Source organism: Ceratina calcarata, unplaced genomic scaffold, assembly GCF_001652005.2.
Source record: "Ceratina calcarata isolate Rehan_Ccalc_2016 unplaced genomic scaffold, ASM165200v1 scaffold422.2, whole genome shotgun sequence".
Taxonomy (NCBI): domain Eukaryota; kingdom Metazoa; phylum Arthropoda; class Insecta; order Hymenoptera; family Apidae; genus Ceratina; species Ceratina calcarata.
The window spans coordinates 1,110,306-1,133,839 of NW_017165837.1; the positions used below are offsets into that span (position 1 = coordinate 1,110,306).

A 23,534-nucleotide genomic window follows, 5' to 3' on the forward strand; every position below is an offset into this window, starting at 1 on the left:
GTTATAAAACAATTCTAAGAAAGAGTTGATAGACGTAATCGTCACCTAAGCTCGTGGTCAAACAATGAATAACATGTCGCGGACGATGACTCACGCAATAATGAAATTCCACTTCCTCGCGCGACGAAAAGGAACGCGTGTCTCGCCTGTTGCTGTAAACGGTCGTGCCTTGTGCGCTAATTTCACCGACACCAACGGATACATCGGCTTGAAAATCGTTTAATGAAAACCGTGCTGTCGATCGTATAAAAATTTCTCATGGGAGAACGGCGATGCAAGTGATTCACCGTACAATGGCTTTAGTCGACTTACAAACCGGCTAAGAAAAGACTGACTCCGTTCTCTATTCTAGTCAATGAAAGAATGGTAAATTGAATTGAACGCGGACGTAGCAGCTGTGCAAGTGATCGTAAATGTTATTGTAATAAAAGTAGCTCCACGTGCTTTTGTAATGCAAATTCCAGATTTGTTATATTAAATATTTAATCCTATCAAATGTATCTAAATTCTATATAGAAAATCTATGTGAATCATATTTAAATAAAATTGTACATAATTAAATAATGATAATAGTCAATAAAAACTAAATTCACGTCATGTAATGATTTCCATATGACACGATGCATATTTATAAACGTGCTGTTCACATGGTGAGCGACACATGGGGTAATACACAGATAAACCATAAAGCTATGTATGTGTTTTAAGCCTCAGCAGGAGAGCTGCTCCAAAAAGCATACAAATCTAATTGCCACCAGTGACACATTAACTTGAACACTTTCGTAATTTATATTTTATATATTTATTATATACATATATAAAAAATAAGAATTAATTTATTGAGAATCAGTTTTGTTTTATATTATGGTTCATAAATACTCACTACAAAAATTTCCTAGCAGCCTGAGCCGCGCCACCCTCGTAGCCCTATTGACGGTTAATGGCCTCCGGGGACGTTGGGAAGCCAGAGCCAGAGCCATCGGGAAGAATAGTTACGAACCGCGGTTTATTGAAATTCGAGAGATGCCCGCGTACTTCGAAGAAAAACTCACGACCGAGCGCTCCTTTTACGATTGCCTCCTGGGACGAAACACGGGAAACGGGCAGCTAGGCCTCTCTAAATATCCCGAGCTGTAGCATTTCCGATAACCCGATATTTTCTACATTACTATCTCAGTTGTAATTATCGAACGTTACTTTATACCCCGAACCGCGACTAGCCGAGATTAATTTTGCAAAACAATTTCTAAACGAGATGTTTACTGAACTTTACGCCCTAACCCATACGAAAAATGTGAAACTCACGAATACTCACTGTTGCGAAAGTTAAAAATCGATTTGCCTCCATTGTCCTGTACGCGCTTGGCGATCCACCAGTATCGAATTTCAACCCCGCCACAGCTCGAGATCTCGAAAATACGATTCAAACGGGAAGATGGCGCTGCGCCGAAGCCGGAAGGAAGGAAGGAAGATGAGAAGCGGCACGCGACCGACCCATGCTCGTCACCTGGGCTTTTCCTTTTCCCTCGGACCGGGACCGCAGAAACAAAAGGCGAGAGGTGAAAGAAGGAGCGCAAAATCCACGGGCGGAGATGCCGGGAAAAGGCGGGCAGCTTGAACCACGCCGCTACAACGACTGGCTTTCGTTGCAGAAGCAAACTCCCCATCTGCTCTGTTCGTTGTTGCCCCAACTCCCGGCTGTCATTACGCGGCTGTGTGTGTACGAGAACGCCCTAGTCGGTGAGCGTGTACGCGCTCCAACACACGAGAGACCGGCCGGATTCGTGCGTGGCGGCAGGCGGACGTTCTAACTTCACCGAGCGGAAAGGTTGCGGTGAAATGAGACGCTATGTACTATCCGGGTGGATCTCACCTTGCGGATAACACGCGCTGATAAATAACTGTTTGATATACCTTTGAGTAACGTTTCAGAGAAGACTTACATAACGATAAGTGAAACACGAGTCATTGAATTTCGGATAGATAATGGTAATCGATGTTGCGCAAATATTATCGATAAGAGACGATTTTAATTAGATAACTTAAAAAATTTAATTCCTGTTCCCCACAATTTTTCAAACTGATTTGTTTAAAAGCGACAGTCTTACAAAAACTGACCGCGTAGGCGAAGCTCGCCCGAAGGAGATTCGGACAGCGTGAAGAAAAGAGGAACGCTGAATCGAAAATCTAATCTTTCTTGACCTAAATTCGAACTTTTTTAATAAAGATCTACGGACAGTCGTACATGTACGTATATTACAAGCAGCGTGTACAAGCGTACAAGGAGGAGTGTGTATGCAGCAGCTGCAGCTGTCTGCAGGAGCGGAACACAGGGCTTTGGGGATGGCAACGGTTGCGCACCACCTGGCCTAAGGAAGCCAGCACCGGGCTCTGTGCATTGGCGTAGACTTTGCTCGAGACGAACGACCGGAAAAAAGGGGAATGAAAGAGGGGGGGCACAATGGAGCGGCGACTTTCGAAATTCCGGCACCCTCCCCAAATGGTCCGGAGACCTTGTAAAAATCGATCGATCGCATTTAGATGCTATACCTGAGTTCACTAAAGGAAACTTGCCACCAGTATCATATTTTACATTGTTATTCAAATGATCGCACATTATTTAACAATAATAAAAATAGTAATGAAATATTCAACAGAAGTTTAAAATCGTTTCTTGGAGTCCATTATTTCTACGGTATATATAAATAATTAATTGCGATTAAAATATCTGACAATTAAATGTTTAATAACTTTCAATTTATAAAACTGCAAACTGTCTATAAAAAAAGAAAGGAAAATAAATTGACTGAAGAGGCTATCGAAAATCCTGAATGTATATTAAATATAAAATCGTTCTATTGTGCGAATTCTCGATTATGGGATTTCCTTTATAAGTCGATTTTTTATGCATCAACGAGACCGAAAAGGTATATTGATAGATCGGGCACGTTTCATTACGTCGGATTCACGACAAATGACGGAACGCACGAATTTCCCCGGTTTACGAGCCGATAACTTTCACGGGGCATTAGCATACTTGATCGCATTAAACAGTCCCTAGTATAATAAGTCACGATCGGATTAAGGGTAGCGGGAACCCCAGCAGACGTTCGTTTTCTACTGCTTAATAGAGACGTTAGTTCCACGACTGATCGAACACCCTTAGTTCACCCTTCGTAGCGGAAAATGCCTTAATCGATTTTACAGAATTCAGATATAAAACTATTATAAAATAAAATACGTAATTTTATAATTGCTCCGCTTTTAATTAACCACTAAGATGCAAGTCTCATGAATATCTGAATTCTACCCTTATCAGAGAAACAACCCTACCGAAAGTTCTCGTCCACTTCCAGCGAAATTGAAAGCGTTCCCTCCTCTCCGCAATCTCCATTTCCAACCCAGGAGGATAGGGTTAACCCGGTCGTGATCACGGTGAATCACTTGGGCGAAAAATGGCTGCGCGTCGCGCGCGTAGGCAGCGACCGCCTCACAACAGAAGCTGAAAGCACCGCGGAGCTTTTAGCGGCGCTGTGCCTATAGAGCTTGCATATCGTTATCAACCCCCTGACAACAGCCGGTCTCGTGCCAGCCCGGGATCGATACAGCTTCTATTGCGATATCAACGCGCAAACCCCATGGCTCTGCGGGCGGAGGGTCGTGGAACCGACCCTCTCTCCTCTCTTCGTTCGTACGTGTGGCTCGACGTTGTGGAAACTCTATAGAAATCGCGCGTCGCCTCGCCTCGCGACGACGACGGCTTAACGCGTTAATTCGACTCGGGGCTCTTTCCCGTTTCCCTTCACGGGATTAAGAACGTGATTCTGAAAAATATGTCGCGCACAGGCTAAGCCTCTTGCTGTTCTTACGTCAGGTTCTTAAAGGGAACGCGACGCGACTTTAACTTTCCGTAGCTGTTGTGTGACAATGAAAAAAATCGAGTCGACTGACGTAGGTTTGTCGTAATTGTCATAATGGCTCGCCATGGAGATAGGATTTCCTGAGAACTGGTGATAAGAGCTCGTGGACACTCCTGATAAGAGTGTGTGTGGAGGATGAAGGAACGGAAGTAATGTTTGCTCTTTATCATCGGCGTTATACGGAAAATCGAATTTTTTAAATTGACTTACTCCTCCGCTCGTGATTCATAAGTTTGCGGAAGGAAAATCGTTTCTCCGGTTGAGACGTGTTTAGTTTTGTTACGGGGCACTCGATTACTCAAAGTTTTTCAATGAACCGCGACCGACCAAGTAGTTCTATTACTTTGGGAAATACGTGAAGCACAGGGAAATCGTCCCTCCTGGTGTCGGGCGGATCGATAAGCGAAGCCTCGATAGCTTTTAGAGTGTTCTGTCGATTTATCTCGAGCACTTTCCCATTAACGTTTGTCGGCGGATTGACGAACGACAGAGAGCGGAAAATCGGGCAGAAATTGAAATGAAGTACTCCACGCCGCGATAGAGGATGAAAATAAAATCATTTCAGTATTTTTTAATTTTTTTCCGACTGTTTACCGGAATCGACGATTTCAACGAATTACATTTCCCTCGATTTTCGGAACCAATTATCGCGAAATCGTCCGGCGCAAGTTGAAATTCATTTTATTCCAAATTAATTGGACGATCATTGGCTTAGAGAAATTGTCTTATTACAAATGAAAAAAATCGTTCATTGAAAAACTTTATCGAAGTGTTTCGAAGAGGGAACGCGTTGGATTTCCATACCAGCGAACAGATGGCCGATCCTTGCACGTGCTTTCAGCGAGGAAAAGGCACCTTGTTGTCATCAGGATTTGCATGTGAATTCCCACGAACTCTTCGTACGGATATTTTTTGTCGACGCAGCTCGGCCTGGAAAGGAAGGAAGGAAGGAAGGAAGGAAGGAAGGAAGCGTCGTCGTTAAGAAGGGATCGTACGAAGGGGAAGCCGTTCGAGAAACCAGCGACTTCCCCTCAGGATATCGTGGCAGATGGGCCGCGAAGCTTATCCCCCAAAGGATCCTAATGAATCCGCGTGTATAATTCGACGACGCGGTTCTAAACCCCTTCGACCAGCGTTTAACATTATAACCGAGGAGGCAGTTTCCAAAAATAAGCATCACCCTCCCTGATTCTCAGACTATATCTTGAAATACCAAAGCCTGTTTTAACGATTTAATTGAATTTCTTAATGTTAAGATATTCTAATTCAAGTATCGACGTCAGTTCATTTGCATTGCAAGCGGCCCGACACCGTCGAACATCTTAAACGAAAAAGAAATCGCGAATTTGGAGACGAGGAAAGTGAACCAGGGCCAACGTAATTTCCATAAAACTCGTTCCTCGATTAACAAGAATAATTTAATAGTGAACGGGACGTCGGAATATTCCTCGAACGGTTTTTTCGATGTTATCGCCTGTGACCCGTCCCCGTCAACGTCCGCCCCGTGTTTCCAGGTTGAGAATGAGAGCTGGTTAAGGTATAATTGGTGAACAAAAAGGAGGCAACGGTGCACATGAGCGGATTAAGACGCGAGCCGTGGTGTCTTTTATTCATCCTTAACGTCTATTGCTCTCGTTGCCGTGTTCAACGAGGAACTTTCTCGGTTTACGCGGGGGTCAACGGTTCACCGTGGTTCTCAGCCTCTCTCGAATCGCCGCTACGAATATTCCTGACTACGTCACGTTTCATATTTCATTGCCAACTCGCTTACTTTTATTGTCATAATTCGTAGCTTAACGCGTTACTAGTTGGTAAACTGGAAAATAATAATTTATCTATGATGAATTCTATAGTTTATCGTCAATAGATAATCGTAAAAAAAGGAAACGAAGTGAATACAATAGCGGACTTCGATGATGCTCGACCCCACAAAGCACCTCATCCCCCTCTAAATATAAAGTACTCTCTGCACCGAAAACTGCCACCCGTTTCCACCCCACGATAGGTACTAACCATCAATCTATTCATCAACCTCGTTTCACACCTGACGAAACCTGCCTCTTTAAACCACGCGAAAACCGAGTCAAAAACACCTTCGTCCCACCTATGAAAACTAACGCGTTCATAGGAATCCCTTAGAAGTCCTTAATTCTCGCTTTGCAGTTAGTAATTAGCGAGGATCCTCTCCAGCTAATTGGCGCAATTACAGCTGTTCCCGCGAACTTCCTGCGATTAGCAACGATAACGTCGACAATGTTGACCCCGGAGCATCGAGTCGTGGGCGGGCAGAAGAAGCCACCGATCGCACGTTCGCCGACGCTTGAACCCTGACACCACGCGACAATTAAATCATCTGCCAGCTCGAGAACGTTCGTCTCCGCTCGGCTCAGGCGCCACCAATTGCGCGTGGGTCGCGCGACCGTTCCTCGTTCTCCGAGGTGGGCGACGCGTGCGATTGTCGAGAAATCGCCTAGAATTCGACCAGCTTCCGGCGACTATGGTCACTGAATCGGACGCGGGGCGAACTTTTAATTGGAGCCTGACCGCTTGAAGTTCGGACGAGTGGTCGGGCTCGAAGGAAAGTTACGATGGGCAAAGAGTGTCCTTAATAAAGTACTTAAAACATAAGTAGAAGAGCTTCTTAATCGCTTGGATGGTTCGTAATAAAACATTTTTAAAAGTGGTATATTTGAAAATGTTATTAGCCAGAGTTGATAATTTACATTTAGACAATATCCCATCCTCTATCTTTCATCTGGCTACTATAATTTTTTAGCCCGATGGATTTTTCTTTTGTTTTAATGGTAGGTACATTATAGAAGCACGCATGCAGAAAATCTGAAGGTTTCTCGTCGATACGATCGGTTTTCCTGTATAATACGAAAAACCGTACAATGATCTCGGAGTACTTAGATTCGCTGCATGCACATCTACCTTTTTTAATCTGATAAAATGAATAATTCATCGTAACCACGTAGCACACTCGCGATACAATAAATATACTCATGCTTCTGCGTCACTATCATCGAACCATCTACTAGATCTACACAATAAACCTCTCACTTTTCGAAAAGAAAAAGCAAACTTAAAACTCGTGAAAAATTTCCATCTCTCCGATAATAAAATGATTACACGTTCTTCTATTAAAATAATTGTAATTATAGCTGTCGAAATGACTCTAGGTACTTATCTCTTTCGAACAACTGGGATAAAGGACGGACGTACAAAAATAGGGTGCTGAAGCCCCTCGAACTACAAGGGGTTGTAAAAAAAAAAAGCGTTGCGGCTCGATTCCCGTTTGCGTTCGCGGCCAGTCTCGATTTGCGGTTTCGCAACATTTGTTCCATTAAAGTCTAGAGGCTCCGCGCTCCCTGGAGTAATATGCGCCGCGAGCTGGAAGGGCTCGAAAGGGACATCCCTTAAAAAAAGTCAGTCTCAGACCAAGGGCTGAAAGGACCATTGTCCCAGCGGTAACTAACTTTGCACAGAAATATGATTCATCCCTCCCCGGCCGCTGAGTGACAAGACGTACGTGCGGTTCAAACAGCCGGGAAAGGACGGACGTAACGTTTCAAAGAAAACGCGACTAAAAGTTCTAGCGATTTAAATGTATCAGACGTGGCAGGAATTTATATAAAGACACGATTATACACCGTATTGATTTCGAGCTATGGTAAGAAAGACGGTGAAACGAAATTGAGCTATTCGCTTCGCGTGAGCAATGACTCTGAACCGTTCATCAACCTTTCTTCAGACCACTTCTGTCTCAACTACCGAACGTAAAGATTGCTTTTTCAAACAGCACTTTCCGGGACAAAAACTGGATTTAAAAACAGTCCTCTACTTGGGTTGTATACAGCGGTACACTTTTCCACTTTCTCTATTCAAAGGAAATTAGCGTTCGCTGAAAGGCTATTTACAAACGGAGAGTTATTTTCCCAGAACGAGAAACTATTCGTTAACACGAATTTATCGTGGAACGGGGCATTGATAGGCAGAAGCCCAGGAGCTGCCAGACGAACGCTCTTCACTTGAGAAATGGCTTCGCCTCGGTGTCTCAACGTTTGTTCCATTAAAAGCACCGGCGAATGCTCCCGGGTGCAGTAGAGCATCCATGGAGAAAAAGGAAGCCTTAAAGAGGCAGCATCGATAAATCTCGACGAGGGTTCTCCGTTCCGCGTGGTTCAAGATGACGCGAGAAAAGTGCATTGTTACGGAAAACGTCCCGATCAAATGGACCCGCGTTGCGTTCACGCTTTTATAATCCCGTCGGGGGCAACGATTTCCGTTTCTGTCGCCTAGACTTTTTTGCAACGTTTAAAACAGTCATTGCTTCTTTTTTACTATCTAAAAGGTTGAATAGCTGTACTTCCGTTTCGTTTAATAAGAGAAAACGATGAGTATTTTTCTATTAGAGTAAAATATTTCTTTAAACAGAAATTTTAATAAATTACTTCCGTTCTCTGAAGAGAGAAGTGAACCCGAAGATAGATATTTTCAGAGGAATACCGAAGACCGTCCCACCCTTTGGCTGAAGAGTTCGCCGAGGGCCGGGGACCTACACTAATCGTTACCAAATGAACTGCTCGAAAGCTCTCCTGGCTCGGTCCTGCCGTTTCTTCTGGAAGCACTTTCATCGACGACAAATGTTCGAAAGAAGGTGCACCCTCCTCTTTAAGTCAGCTGGGCGACCCATTTCGACGGTGGAAATTTATTTTCGCGACAGGGTATTAAACGAATGGCTCTTGGCACTTCTTTTCTCCCAGAAACCCTGACAAACTCACGTACAGACCTCTCTCACCATAGAATGTACAGAAGTACTTAACGTGAACTATCGAAGGTAATATATTTTAAAAATTAATTTCCTACTCCCTGATTCATCTACTCTTAACGCCTGAATGAAAGAAGATTAAAAACCATTTCTATGAACCAAACGAAACTTCCTTAAGATAATTTCAATTTAAAATCAAGACTATCGAAGTTAAGGAAAGGTCGTAAAGGAACATCACGATGGACATCGAGGCAAGAGAATTATGTACGAGGCATGAGAAATACGTTTCAGGGTGGATGCGTCTCGTCTGGGTGAACTCACGAATTTCCACGGAGGCCCGAGCACGTGCGTACATTAGAACTCCTTTTTCCAGTACGTATCTGCCCGTACGCGTTTGTTATTAAGTGCCGCGACTTCCCGTGGAAGCCCACCTCGTTGAGCGTGCACGTGCTCTGCACGGGGTGTTCACGCACCTTGCTTCCGCGAGTATCTCGATCCGGTAGCTTCCCCTTGAATATCGCATAATTCTTCGCGTGCAGTATTCGTGTCAGTCAGCTCGTTTCGCTCCTTTCGTACTTGACAAGTCGAAAACGAAGCATAATAGCTAAGTAAATCTTGGCTTCTACTTCTTACGTCTTATCTCTGTATCACGCGAACATCTTGACGAGGAAAACGAGTACAATATATTTCGCAACGAGATCTAAGAAGTCTTCATCTTACAAAGGAAACCAGGAAGAGTAGAAAAACTCAGTTCGTGAGAAGCTTTTCCGCGATACCGTTCAGGTAGGCTGCGCAGATGACGCGAGTTTCCGGCCTGTGATTCAGCCTCGCTTCCGCCCTTCGTATCTCACTCGCAGGAAGTTCGACAAACTACCAAATAGGTGTACCGAACGGTAAAAGATACGGTAAGAACCTTCGAAATTGGATCACGACGAAACAAACGTCCGAACCGTTGCAAACACGAAAATCCTTATCACAGAGGAACCTCCTATCTAAATACCCCGAGTATTAACAATTCTAATCGAACGGACGATTTACACACAGTTCATCTTCGCGTCGTATATAGAAAACATTTCCGAATACAAAATATGATGCAAATCCAGGTGTTCCCTCGTTCAGGATTTTCCAGGTTTTCAGGGTAGCCCGGACGTCGCATTATCGGTCCTCAAGTAAACATTCTAGGCCGACGCGTCTGAGATCCGTTGGACCCTCTTGATCGACTGACCCTCGCAACTTTGTTTCGTTTACACGTACAAGAAAATAAGAGACAAAAAGAAGATTACGGGGTGGATTCTATTTACCCCGGGACTTAAGTTCGAGGAGATAGCGAACAAGATTATCGCCGTTAGGGGAACGCTGATCTGTTCGTTAGCTGTTATCTAGATCCGCGAGCCGAACGCTCGGGAATGCTTTCACGGGCATGAATGGACGGTTTCTAGGAAGGCGGAGGAGACAGGAGAAATCCTCTCTAAAATAAGAATGGTTCTAACCGATTAAACGGTCCTGCCAGCTGACAGCACACGCGGAACCGTCGGTAAACCGGTTCGCGAAACGCTTGTGGGAACAAAGACGGGTTTCATTTGCGACGCCGTGACGTCACGGACCGAGCGGAAAGTGGGTGGATGGATGTGAGCGCACACCAACGCGCCAGACCAGTCAGTGAGGACGGTCAGTGATCGGGGAAGCTGCTTGTTTCTTCTTCTTCTTCTTCTTCTTCTTCTTCTTATCCTTCTTCTGCTTCTCTTCGTGACACAGCCGAGCTAAGGATCGCTTGCGTTGGGATTGGCCAGCCTGTGATGGCTGTACCTCATGATGAGCTCGCGAAAACGCGTGGAAGTGCGTTTTATCGACGTCCAACGATGAAATTGTGTGTGAAATTAATTTCGTTCTCAGTTTTTTTTCTAACTAAATATTGGATACTTCGATTTCGAGAGTAGTTTTGTTAATTATTCAGAATTCATCTTCTAGTTGTATAGATCTTGAAACTATCATACTTGTAGGTATTTAATTACGACGGAAATCTCAGAAGTGAAATAAACAGCTAAGAAACAAATCGTTGATTCCACGAGATTGAACAGTTCGAAAGTGATCAGTCATATCTTTAACAAGGCTCACAGCCAATGCAACCGAGTAACGATTGAAATTGTGCAACAACGATTCCTTGTCCAGTGGAATTTCGTCACGAGTCCAACAGTGAACAACGCATGGGTCCGGCCTTAAATAGACGGCACATGAGTCACGTCGCCTTTTTCTCTGTCTAGGGAGAACTGTTGGAAACACGTGTCGCGTGTGTATGCGTTTCTTCCTCGCCTCGTCTTTCCACCTGTAGACGGTTTCACTGAGGGACCGCGGGATTGCGACTGAGAATCTCTGCGATGAGAGAAACGAATGATTCACCGTGGCAAAAAGAGGAGGAAAAACCGCGAACGAACGAGGGAACGAGGAACGGACGAGGGATAAATCCCGGGAATCGCGTGGCCCTTCGTTGCCTGATCAACTTTCTTCAACTTTACGCTTCGGAATTTTCTGTCAGTCACTCACCATACGTGTTTGTTTGCCATTTATTTCATTTAGTAAGACGCGACGCAACACCCTTGCCAACGTCTTATCAATTTGAATAAACATATTTCATTTGTAAAAACGAGATTCTGCATTTCTGTCTGTTCATCCCATCTCTTTTTAATTTTTAATCACGTTTGACATAATCGTATTAAACTTCGGGGTTTGAAAAAATACAGTCGTCGTCGTCGTCGTCGTCGTTTTGTGTCACGGAAAACCGGTTTACGGAGAGAGATCTTGCCGGTCATTGTCTGCGAGGAGCGCTGATTGAAGTTTGTTATACACCGTTGGTGAGAATGGCCTTGCCGGAGTTGACTTTTTGGAACGTGGTAACAAAAACGAGAAAGAAATTCTAATGCTTAATAAAAGATTACGAAAGACGGAATTACGTGTTGTTCTAAAATCTAATACGATTGAACAATTTATGTTAAGAAGTAAAAAGTGCATGTGAAATAAAATTAGAAACTAAATATTTTATATAAAACTATTCACAATACCGTAGAAAACTATTTCTATGCACAAAATCGCGTAGTTTCCTGTTGCTTAATAAAAATTCTCTCCTCTCTCTCTCTCTCGCCGAAACTGCGGACACTATTCAAAAGAATCGAAGCAAAAGTAAAGTCCGCCGTACGGGTTTATTGTCCGGATAATGACCGTGGCCCTGCGATTCGAGATCCGAGAGAGAAAATGAGAAGGAGAGAGGAAGAAGCGACGCCGCCCGATGCAACGTGAGCCCAGGTAAAAAGCCAGCGCCGAAAATTTAAAGGCTCGTCAGCTGTTCGGGGCTCGGTTCGATCTTCGCCAAGCAAAAAGAAGAGAGAGAGAGAGAGAGAGAAAACCGTATATGTTATACGTAGTTACAGTTCGTTCGTCCCGTTCCTTTTCGTTCGAACAACAGCAGAAGGAGAACGATCGAAGGGGTGGCGAGGGAGATAGATGCACGAGGGTTGCGACCGAGCACAGCTGCTACCCCAGAAGAATGATCGACCCCGGCGCGAATTCCGTCAGATGATCGCGCTTTTCGAACAGAGACGCCCGATCTGGCGTTGAAGTCGCTGGCCAAGACGTATGGCATCGACGCTATTTTTTGGAATTTCCGACGGCTACATTCTTGGTTTCGCCTTTAGATCTACCGATACCCATTAGAGATGCACAAAGAATACAGTTTTCTAAACTTTTATCATATATTCTTATCTATACTGAATAAATATTTGATCCAACAATTGATTTAATTAATTGTAACTTTTCCAAAGTGGAAATAATTCATCATGATTGAATTTCATTAATTTTTACAAGGATTCATAATTACTAAGTCATTACTAGAGACTATAAAAATAAAAAAGCGTTTTTATTCTTGGATCTTCCTGCTCAGAACGTTTCCAAGATAGGAGGTAAAAAAGCTTGCTTTGCTCGGTGACGAAGCATAAAATGAAATTGATTTTTCGATCCGGGGAAGAGCGAGAGGATAAATATAATAAAAAAAAAACACGAGCGGGTGTGTATAATGTCCGGTAGGGAGTACAACACGTGTACGATGGTCCGTGCGACGGAAAAATGTTTAAAGGAGTATGGTTCAAAGACCTCCCACAAAGTGTCGCGAGAAAAGACTCGCGCACGCGTAGCGTTGGTCTCTCAAGCCTACTCCATTAAGGAAAACTTGTTGACACGTAAAGGCGAGTACCCGAGGAGGAGGAGGGAAGAAAAAAAGGATGAAAAATGGAACAGCTGCGACCTTTAACCCAGTTGTAAAACCAAGGATCGTTATACTTTGAGATTTCTCAGGCTGAACGAGAAAATATGTAAATTCAATCCTCTCATCGAGGGGATGTATTTTTAACATAGTCAGCTTCAGGATTTGAATACACCGATTCAAGTGTTTAAACAGTTAACGAGAAAATAGCACGGAGATCTCGGTTTACTGATTAGAATGGCACGCGAGTAATGAAGTAGGAGAAAGATTTCTTTGTACGTACACTGCAAGTGGATGTTTTTTCTATTCTGAATAAATCATGTTTAACGACGCCTTTCGGTACTTAGAAATAGCTGATAAAAAGGACACATAAAATCTGAAGAACAAAGAAGCCTGTATCACCCATAACTCTGTTTCGTAGGCAAAATACCGAGAATAAACTTGACGTTAAAACCAGAGTAATATTAGAAGTCGGATGACAGTCGACTGACTTAGAACTGACTTTTTTCCATGGTTTTACCAAATATGACCTAGAAAATTTCTAAAAGGGAAAAAGAAAACAAAGGGGGAAAAACAGTTCGCGAGCAAGGAGATTTTTCGAATAATCGGCCGCGACCCAGACTCCGATGGGCGGGCTTTGTCGTCGCCGGGTGCATTGTTGCATCTGAAATTCGTGAAAGATTCGGTAGCGCGGCAGGTTCGCAGGGATGGTACGTCTGGCTCGGCTGGCGGAAGACAAAAGTTGGCCAAGAGGGAAAAAGAGCCAGGCGAAGGGGGTGGCTGCGGAGACGAAGGGAGAGGAGTTTCCACTTGGCGAAAGCTGTCGCCGACAATGGGGAGAGCGTTCTTAGAAAAAGGCTCGTCGCGTGGCCGGGAACAACAGATATCTGATGAGAACGGGGTACACCGGGAAACGTTGAAGGGTGACGAACGAGAGGAGGGAAAAAAAAGAACGATGAGCGAACACGCGTCTACTCTCTTTCCGAACTGAACGTCTCTTCCTCTTTCCTATCCGTCTTCCTCTCGTTGGCGAATCATCCATTGAGGGAAAACGGGGTCAACGAGAAACGCCGGCGATACGGTTCCGTGACGGAGTCAGACGGCACGATGGCTCGAAGTCGTCGCCGTCGTCGACGGCTGAAAAATAACCGGGAAGTCGACGCCCGAGGTTGCTGCCTTTTTTGAATTACCCAGACGATTCTCCGTGGCCGACGTCTGGTCGAAGGGTGATTTAATAATCGTACAACCTCAATCTCACTTTACTCTTATACCCATGAGAGTGATTTGATTTTTTCAAGACCAATGACAATTACGTAGTTATGGCACTTGGATTGCCACAGGTAAATTTGACGAGAGGAAACTAGGTGTTCCAAATACAAGCAATAGATTCAATAAGTAACGAGCTATTTCATATGACGATGACCCTGTGACGACGATATCCCTGTGATGACGATATCTTTTCTCTAATCTCTAAAGCTGGCGGAACGAGCTCACTCGAAACGAGTATTACTCTTTACAATATGTATAAGGGTCTCAAATTAAACGTGGAGAAAAAGGACGAGAAACGAGGCCTCAGCCTGGATCCCTTTGGTTTTGTCTCTCGTCGGACTGGCAAATCACCCATTGAGGGGAAAGTCGGTCAACGACGAGCAACTACCACGATACAAATCCGCGGCGGTGACAGAGCCGCGGATAAGCGCGAGATATCTGCTCGTTGTGTCGCATGGAAAACGACGGAAATGAGGGGGTTGCACAGTAGTTGTGCGCGAAAATAACGGCGGAAATGACGATTCCACCCGGAGGATTCTCTTTCAACGACCCACTTTCCATTGTATCTCTCGCGTAGTCCTGCTTCTATCCCGACGGAAGCAGAGCCAACGTAATGGAATATTAATATCGAGCTTCTTGAATAACTCCTGTCCTCGCCAGGTGGAAGACGATTTCAATTACACAAGTACTTCCTCGAGTGCTTTCATCCAGGTTTTCGGGTTAAAGAAATTTTTTACGCTTTAAATACGTACCGTCGCACGTTTCAAGGACGTTCGATCGTGAATCCCTCCGACGAGCAACAAGCAACGCATTATCAAAGGATATTAATAAAACATTTATCCTTCGTGATTAAAGGACAGAACATTTACAGCCAGCTGGCATATAGGTTATCGGATTTTCCGGAAATAGCCGAGAATCTTTAACGTCCTCGAGATACGAAAGTGGATCGTGGAAGTCGCTAAGAATACTCGATTCGTTCTATTCAATGCTCCTCGCTCGACGATATCCCGGCGACGTTACTCCCCTTTCGATACCTCTGAATGCAAGCCGATGACGGCGACGTGTCGTGTCCCTGAGCTGAACTCGAAATTAGGGAAGGGAAAGTGGAAGGATGAGAACAGACGGCACGTATTCCAATCTGAAGCTTCCGTCGTGTGACCGAGTTCGATTTCACGATCTCGTGTTAAAGGACATGAGACAGAGTTACGGCGAAGGGCGTTGAACTTCGATCCGCTCCGAAAAACATCCTTTCACATACTGGCAAACTTTAACATCGCTGCTCGTTAATTTCGGATCTCGTCTCGCAGATGAACATACACAATTATTCCAACACTTCGGAACATTAAGATACCTATCATACTTCATCGAATTGAATCAAGATGAATAAAAAAAAATATTGGATTCGTTTAAATACCCATAATCCAACGGTGATGTCTTAAAGCCGCTCCGAACATTGCCTACTTTGAGACGTAAGGATACTGCAAGTTAACTACTTAAGTTAAGTGTACACGTAAACGCGCAGCTCGCAGCCGCTGCGTCACCAGGCTTTTTATTTTACATATCTCGAGAAACCTTTCACTTCGACGATACGTGGGAAAACAGTGATTAAAAATAAAGGAAGCCAGCGGGAGCGCTAACGATCCTGTAGGCGAGTTTCTTCGTGCCCTGTAGCCTTCTAACGATCTCACAGGGCATCATCATCAAGGATCGAATTAAATTATTCATCCCTCCCGAGAAATTAGGCGCGCCTATGAAAATCTGTTACTCTATTTTAAGCATTCCACCGGTTCATAATATTCTAACGAAAGTTTGTTAATCTGACTCTTCAGGTACGATCAAATATCGTAAAAAGTACTGTAAAATGCGAAGTAGCGTAAAGTTCCGACAAAAGATTTTCTTGAGGGGAATTTTAATTTATCGCACACGGGAAGTAGCATTTTATCTCGAGATTATCACGCAGTCCTTTGAAGAAGTCCCGACGACGACTAACGAACTCATCTCTGTACGAACAACTGGGTCATGGTTGTTTTATTAAAACTTTTATCCAGTGAGACTATTTTCATGAAAACCAATGGCATACTCTAGAAATAATTAAAAACGAGAGACTAATCGCAGACCGATTCATAAAGCTGGAAACAAACATTTCAATATCTGCGTTGAATCCCTGGGTCTAAAACGACACGTTAATTCATACGTGCAAATACGTCGTACTATCGAGAATACCAATCTTGTGAGTATTGCCCTCATAATATTGTTCTCATCACATAACAGTGAAGAAAAAAGAGATAAATCTTGTATCCAATCACATTAAACATAGAATTCCTGTTACACGGGAACAACAAATAATTTCCTGAATTGCGTGAAACGTTTCATTATTAATTTATTGTATCACTCGAAATATTCGAACCTTCCTTTTTCTAGAATCCTCTGATTCTTCCGTTTTCTTTCTCCTTCAATCCGCTCTACTTCCTCTCTATCTTCGCATTCAACCTCAATTTTCCTCGCTCCGCGACTTTCCTACCCGGCAATGAGAAAAGCGTCGTGAAAAGTCGCACGCGAGACCTGGTTCAGCGCTGAGCCGCGGCACAATCACAACAACAAATAATACGTGAACACTGCGGCAAAGAATTCAAGATTTGTTTAGCTGTCCTAGCGTAATAAATGATCAGGTGTTCAACTGCTTATAAACTTGCTACAGTTTGTTCGTGAACGACTGACTAATGATTATAAAAGTTTGCCGACTGCTCGCGCTTGAGCATTGTTTGCGAACAGTGTTTGACGTACTGTTTCACTGGCTTACACGCACCTTTATAAGACGCTGCACTTGCACGACGACGGACACCCATACAGGAACGTTATACGCGTGAGAGTTGCGACGTAGGTACTGTTGCCACATCGGTGTTAGTACTCCCTTTACGTTCGACAAAAGCTGACCACCCCTTGTCCAGGCGAACGAGCCGGGACCGGTTCCATAAGGAAATTACCGCCGGCTTAATTTCACCGAGTACGGTGCGCGAGTTATGTCAACGTTGCTTATGGCAGGATGATGTACGAGCCCCGAGTGAGCCCAGGTTTCGCCGCATAATGACTCAATAATTATCTTTGATACTTGACGGCCGGGGTTTTGTTTACCGCGAGAAGTGAAATCATGTATAATTGATTAGAACCTATCAATTTTATATCCATTACGGAATGTGATCACGGTTATACCGAGAGACTATAACTAAACAGTTCTTTTTATTCTTCCATTAAATTTAAATGAAACAAATCAATACTTGGAATATGGAAACTTTTATCTGTTGAACTCTACTACTACTTGCAACAGCAAAGGGTTCCAAAACATCTGGAGTACGTATGAGCACGTTTATTGATCTTCGTCGCCACTTACACGTACTCCAAATTTTAACGAAAATTCAGTCTTCAAAATTTTCGAAATATTCAATTGTCATAATTATTGAAGTCGCATTGTTAATAATAATTATGTAACCCTCGAAAGTGACTAAAATTTACCATAGTAAGTGTAAGTTCGTCAAGATACGAAGCAAATAAAACGTCTGATATCCGTCGTATGATTTTCTTCAGAGAATCTTAAAAACTGGGATCTGTGGTAACTTTAAAAAACACGGAAGTCGACGCCGGGACGTATAGATAGATGCACATGCATAAGCCGCCTAGCAACCGCGCGAACCGAAAGCGGTGTTCGCGCATTGAATCGCGGACGAGCGAAAATCCAGAAAGAAGGAAAGAGAATAGAACAATGTAGGAGATGAAAAACGAAGGGAAAATCGGGGGGGTGTGGCTCACCTAAGCCCATCTTGCGTTTCAGCTTCTTTAACACCTTCATCTTGTTGCGGAGAGGTGCCAGTATGTTGCAGTCACCGTTGTTATTCTGCGGCTGGAGCTCCGCGGAGGGTTGTTTCCCGGCGGGGTGGTGGTGATGGTGGTGTTGGTGGTGCGCGTGGTGCGTCTCGTGATGATGATGGTGATGGCGGTGGTGGTGATGCTGCTGCTGCTGCTGGTTCTGGTTCTGGTTCTGCTGCTGCTGGTGCTGCTGCTGCTGCTGTTGCACGCTCGCGCCGGTACTGGCGAGGTGGCTACAGCAGTGACAGGGGTGGCTCTTGCTGCCCTTGACCGCGCACGACGCCCCCATAAATGTAGCCGTGGTGCTCTCGAGGTGACGAGAGCAACCGTGAGATCCCGGGGGTAGGGAGGTCGAACGAGACGACGAGGAGACTGCGGTGGACGGAATCGCGGAGGCGGATAACACCGGCTAGATTCACTGATCGCACATCGGTAACACTGTGATTGTATTAGTCGCGGACCGTGTCCAACCAACGGGACAGAGTATCAAAAACGAAGGTCTCGAATAGACGGGTGTACAAATAACGAAGCGAACGAGAAGAGGCTCGAGTTCTCTTCTCGACACACACTGAGTATATATATATATATATATGTTAGATATATATCGCGACTTGGTAAGAGACTGTGTAATGTTGTCGTTGAAGGGTGAAGGACTCAATAACCGCGTGACACGAAGTCGAGAGACGCAAGCAACGACGCGGAATTACGAAGCGCCTGCGTATCCCTCGAGCGGCCAGGGACGACTGACTGGTTGTCGGTCCGAACGGCAGAGTATCGCCTAGCCGCGCGCGAGCCATCTACCAACCGGCATCAACGTATCCCCACTGACGGGGACCCGAGGATAGTGGGGCGACTGGCACCTGGTGGACAGCTGCCCCTTACCTGGCCACGACACACCGGGCCACCCCGTGCGCCAACGCGGGGAGGCCGGGGTGGACTCGTTGCCTTTTCGATCCGCGCGCGGGGTTGGAAATTCGAACTGGTCGCCGACTGCACGAGCATTGATCCTGCCTAGACGCGATTACTTTTTTTTTTCTTCTTTCCTTTCGCCCCCTCTATCTCCCCTTCTGGCTGTCCAGACCGAGAGGAAGAGCGGAGCTTTCGAGCCGGACACCGGGTTTCGGCTTAGACACCGCCACGGTATGGATTTTTCCTATGGAGACCGATTTCACTCGTTCGGTGTCATACGAGAGCTCACAGAATCATAAAACGCTCTACTGTCTCCCGTACAATTTCATTAAAAAGCGTCGCATTTTATACGCATTTTTTTTTTTCAAGCGTCTATACATTAACTAATGTCACGGAAATTAAACTGAATTGAACTAGCAGTCTGTTTCATTCATAACTCGCGCAGTAATGAAACTCACTGTTCCACGTTTGCTTCGTAACAAGATCATCTTTCCACGGATCTGGTGCATTCAATTCCGCGAACACAGCATTAATAAAGTGGAACAAACGTCGTAACGACGGAGCGGAATTTTAAACACGCGATCCCGCGTTTAAGAATGATACATCGCCAGCGCGGACGGTAGATTTTGCAGCGTTCCCGTTCGCCGAATGGCTCGATAGTTATTCACGTTTCGACGATCTATTACAAGGGCCGCCCGTTTTGAGAAAACTGGAGCACGGCGATACCGCGGAGGACTTATGATCACAGCCCCGGTGATACGGAAATATGTAAATAGAGCCGCGGTAGCGGCATCGCGGGTGAAACATAGGTCGGTATACTCCCGTTGAAAATGGTCCAAACGGCAACGTTTGCGATCATGAATAATGCAAATCGCACGGTGAGAGCGTCGTGATATCACAAGTAGAATTCAGAGTTTCCCAGTAAAGCAGCCAACCAGATGCACCCAGCGCAACAGTCGTCGCGACAAATTATATCCTACTAAATAAATCATTAACACCTAACAATTATACACTTCGTCGTTTCTTTCAAATGTATCGCGTACAGAATATTACATTTATTTTTAAAAAGATAGAATGAGTTCTAACGATAGCAAAGAGTAAAGAGTTATCAGAATTTCTGCTTGTAATTAAATTAATGTGACTGGCACTTGACTCGAATCAACGAGGCAATGAGCAAGTGTACACGAGCCTGTTCACCGTGACTGCCGAGCCATGTTTTGGTTTGCCATTTCGAGTTACAGGATCGAAGTCATAACGGTAGAAATATCGTGTTTCCATGGGATTCGAGATACGTTTCTCGTCCCATGACTATGAAGGTAGAATTTCCCGGCTGAATTTCGCGACTGTCTTGTTTATCCTGCGTAACATGCACTACAAATCAGTAACGACGAATGAAGCATAGATTGCAAAACACTGACGTCATGGAGTAACACAAGAGATACAGGAAATTTGAAGAAACGAATAAGATTATAGAAATAAATATCAATTACTGTAAAACGTCTTCACACGTATCCTCATTCTGTGATTAAACGCATGTCATCTTATCTGAACTTGTAGATTTCTAAATTAAATAATTAGTAATCCTGTCAAAAGGTATGAACTGAATGGATATTGGAGGCACTATCACGAGATCGTAATGGGCACTGAATCCTATACAGGTACCCTTATAACTGTGCTACCTTTCGTAAGAGTTACATAAAAAGTCATTCAAACTGTATGCACGTCTCGTCCTCGTCCAAATGACGTCAATGCGGGCTGTGGACCTACATGTGCATAACAATGAAAGCACTGTATGGTCATCGTTTTTTTTTTTTTAAAGATTCCCTCAAAGAAATTGAATCTGTCCTGAATGATTATCGTTTCATATTAATTTAAATCAACGTAACTCTCATCTCGTTCAGAATTCTTTTCAGATATTAAACAAAATTAATATCTGAATTAAAATATATCTTTGATAGATTATTTACTATACTTTCCCAGAACGATGCAATACAACTCTGTTTACTCGGTTCATGAAATCAAATGAAAAAACAAGCGGAACGCATTCGGAGGGACAATAGGTGCAGGTAATGCAATGATCGAAAATTAAATTGCGTCGCAGACACAAAGGGCAAATAAAGTCGGTGGATAGAGGAATGGCATAGTGGGTTCCACGCAGGAAACCGCATTGCAGTCCTGGAAGTCCTTGTACGCTTCCAACGGGAGCGTAACTCGATTTGCTCGGAGGTACTCAGTGACTGGAGATGGGATGGAGTCTCCGCGCCACCCGGTGCGACGCGACGTCGTCGACGACGCGTGCGGCTTTCCAGGGTAACCAGCGAAATTACAAATTGCATTAAGCGGAGAATTAGATCGAACCACGGAAAGGATACGTGAGATCGATCCGACTGGCAAGGAATCGTCTGTGAGAAATTGATATATCGGTGGCGCGTGTTAAGGCCGAAAGAACGTGCTTCAAGGTTGATATGCTTGAACGGTGTCGATGGTTATCCATATGGAACTTGATGTTGCATTCAGCATGATATAATAGAGGATGCACATAATGCTACCATAGCTGTAGTTGTCAGATATAAAAAAGATCACCGTACGATGAACGTGGAATTCGGATTTTGTCAGTACCAATAAAATGCCGATTAATCGTAGTTAACGCGTTAAATATCGAAATTAGAAGAAAAACAACTTTTATTTAAAGCATTCTTCGGAATTTCGACAAAAAAATTTTTTTCAATTTTTTCGAAATTTTTCCAAGGGGTACCCCTTCAGATTTTGCGAAAATTTCGTTTTTTGCCAATAATTTCCAAACGGATGGACTTAGGGGGACATTTATANCTCGTAGAGTATTAATGCTAGCAAAAAATTTTTATACAGAAATTGTAGATCTCATCGTCCTCTACAAGAAAGGTCCTATGCAATTTTCTCGTACGTTCAACGGTTTAGGAGTATTTGAGGAAAAACGAAATTTTTTGCCAAAAGTTCACCATTTCGACGATGAGTCGGTCGGATTTCGTCAATGCCAATAAAATGCCAATTAACTGCACTTAACTCGTTAAATACTGGAGTTAGAAGAAAATTGCATAGAATCTTTCTTTTAGAGGACGTCAGGGCCTACAACTTCTGTATAAAAAATTTTCGCCAGCGTCAATAATTAATTATTAAATAAAATTGTATTATGATATTGACAAATCACTTACTATTATAATTATTTTTTCCATTTAGTTTTTATAAATAAGATAATTATATAATTTTATGGTTCGTTTTAGTAGCAACAGGTGAAATCAAAAACTGAAAGGGGCGAACGTTTTACGAGGTCATCGAGGATCGTCTATTGAACAAGTCATTTTTAGACTCTCATTATCGAGGGGAGGCAGTCATCCCCGAGCAACGCACAACCACCGTGTTCACCCTATTCGATTTCATGGTACCGCGAGTTTGGAAGATGCCTACTGATCCTTAAACCCTGCCTTCATCCCTTCGAGGTTCACCGAGGGATGGAAAACAGGTTAAACGAGAAAACTATAAAATGCTACCATGAAATCCGATGAACATCGAGGAAGAAAGCATATCTTATTCAATTTTTATAATCTCTCTAATGTATCATTTTTTATATTGAATAAATCCACTTTAATTATAAAAATTGAAAATTGAGAAGATTTCCATCTATAAATTATTCCACTCCAACATGTTTCAATCTGCGAGAGTTATTATACAAAATTACTTAATTAGAAAGACTCGCAAGTCAAGCAATCATTTAGCAATTATACTCTTGTCCTTCAAGAAACTAGTGACTTAAGTTTACAATAATCGAAGTACGCAGGCATAATAATCATAGATCGTGATCTTCACTTCATCTAAATTAATACTAATTTCCACGTGGCATATGAAAATCATTCCTGCTTCAAGAATTAATAATAAATTCCCGTTCGTTACGTAATTGTTCGTGCATTGTGAAAAGAATGGCGTACGGTAGGAAGAATAGGAAGCGGATCAGAGTCAGGTTCTCGCAGGATGGGAAATATGCTCACGGCAGCGTAGCTGCGGCTTCCTTTCGCACATCCTTTTCATCCGGGGCCGGTGTTCCTCTTGCGTAACGATCGTACGCAAACTAACGGAAACCGTTTGTCCGGTCCACATCGAACTTACTTTCGATCGAAGCTATCGAGCCCGTCCACCGGCACCGGGACCGACTTCCTGCAGGGAACGCTCTGATTCTTTTACAACAAGAACGCCTACCACAATCCTCCTTCTCTTTCGATTCTGTTGCTCGCGTCAAAATCATGTTTTAATTTTCTTTACTTTTTCTCGAAATGATCAAACGCTAAAATTAACATGTCGTCAATGTTTAGAGTTTTTAACACGAACGGAGGTGAAACAATTAAAAATATATTTTCTCGAAGGAGAAAATTTTCCTAGGTACTTGGAACTCGTCGCAACGATAGCCTCGTTAATCGCTGGGGGCTAATTAGAATACAGTAGCTGCTTAGGAGAGGTAATGTCGGCGTAAAGAAATTACGGAATAATTGCATAAAATCGCGGTAGGTGCACGATGGCCGGTAAT

The 23,534-nt window shown here is 43.7% G+C and overlaps 1 protein-coding gene across 4 annotated transcripts in view; it reads right to left on the reverse strand.

Moving 5' to 3' along the window:
• Window positions 1-23,534, reverse strand: part of neur (E3 ubiquitin-protein ligase neur) — a 71,324-nt gene that overhangs the window by 17,857 nt on the left and 29,933 nt on the right. The window contains exon 1 of one of the 4 annotated variants that reach the window (XM_018027394.2): window positions 18,014-18,826. The exons of 2 other annotated variants lie outside the window; for them this stretch is intronic. In XM_018027394.2, the coding sequence (XP_017882883.1) occupies window positions 18,014-18,359 (346 nt within the window). In that variant the 5' untranslated portion in view covers window positions 18,360-18,826. Of the gene's footprint in view, window positions 1-883; window positions 1,392-18,013; window positions 18,827-23,534 lie in introns of those variants that run through there. One more of the 4 variants, XM_026814988.1, reaches the window with a different exon arrangement.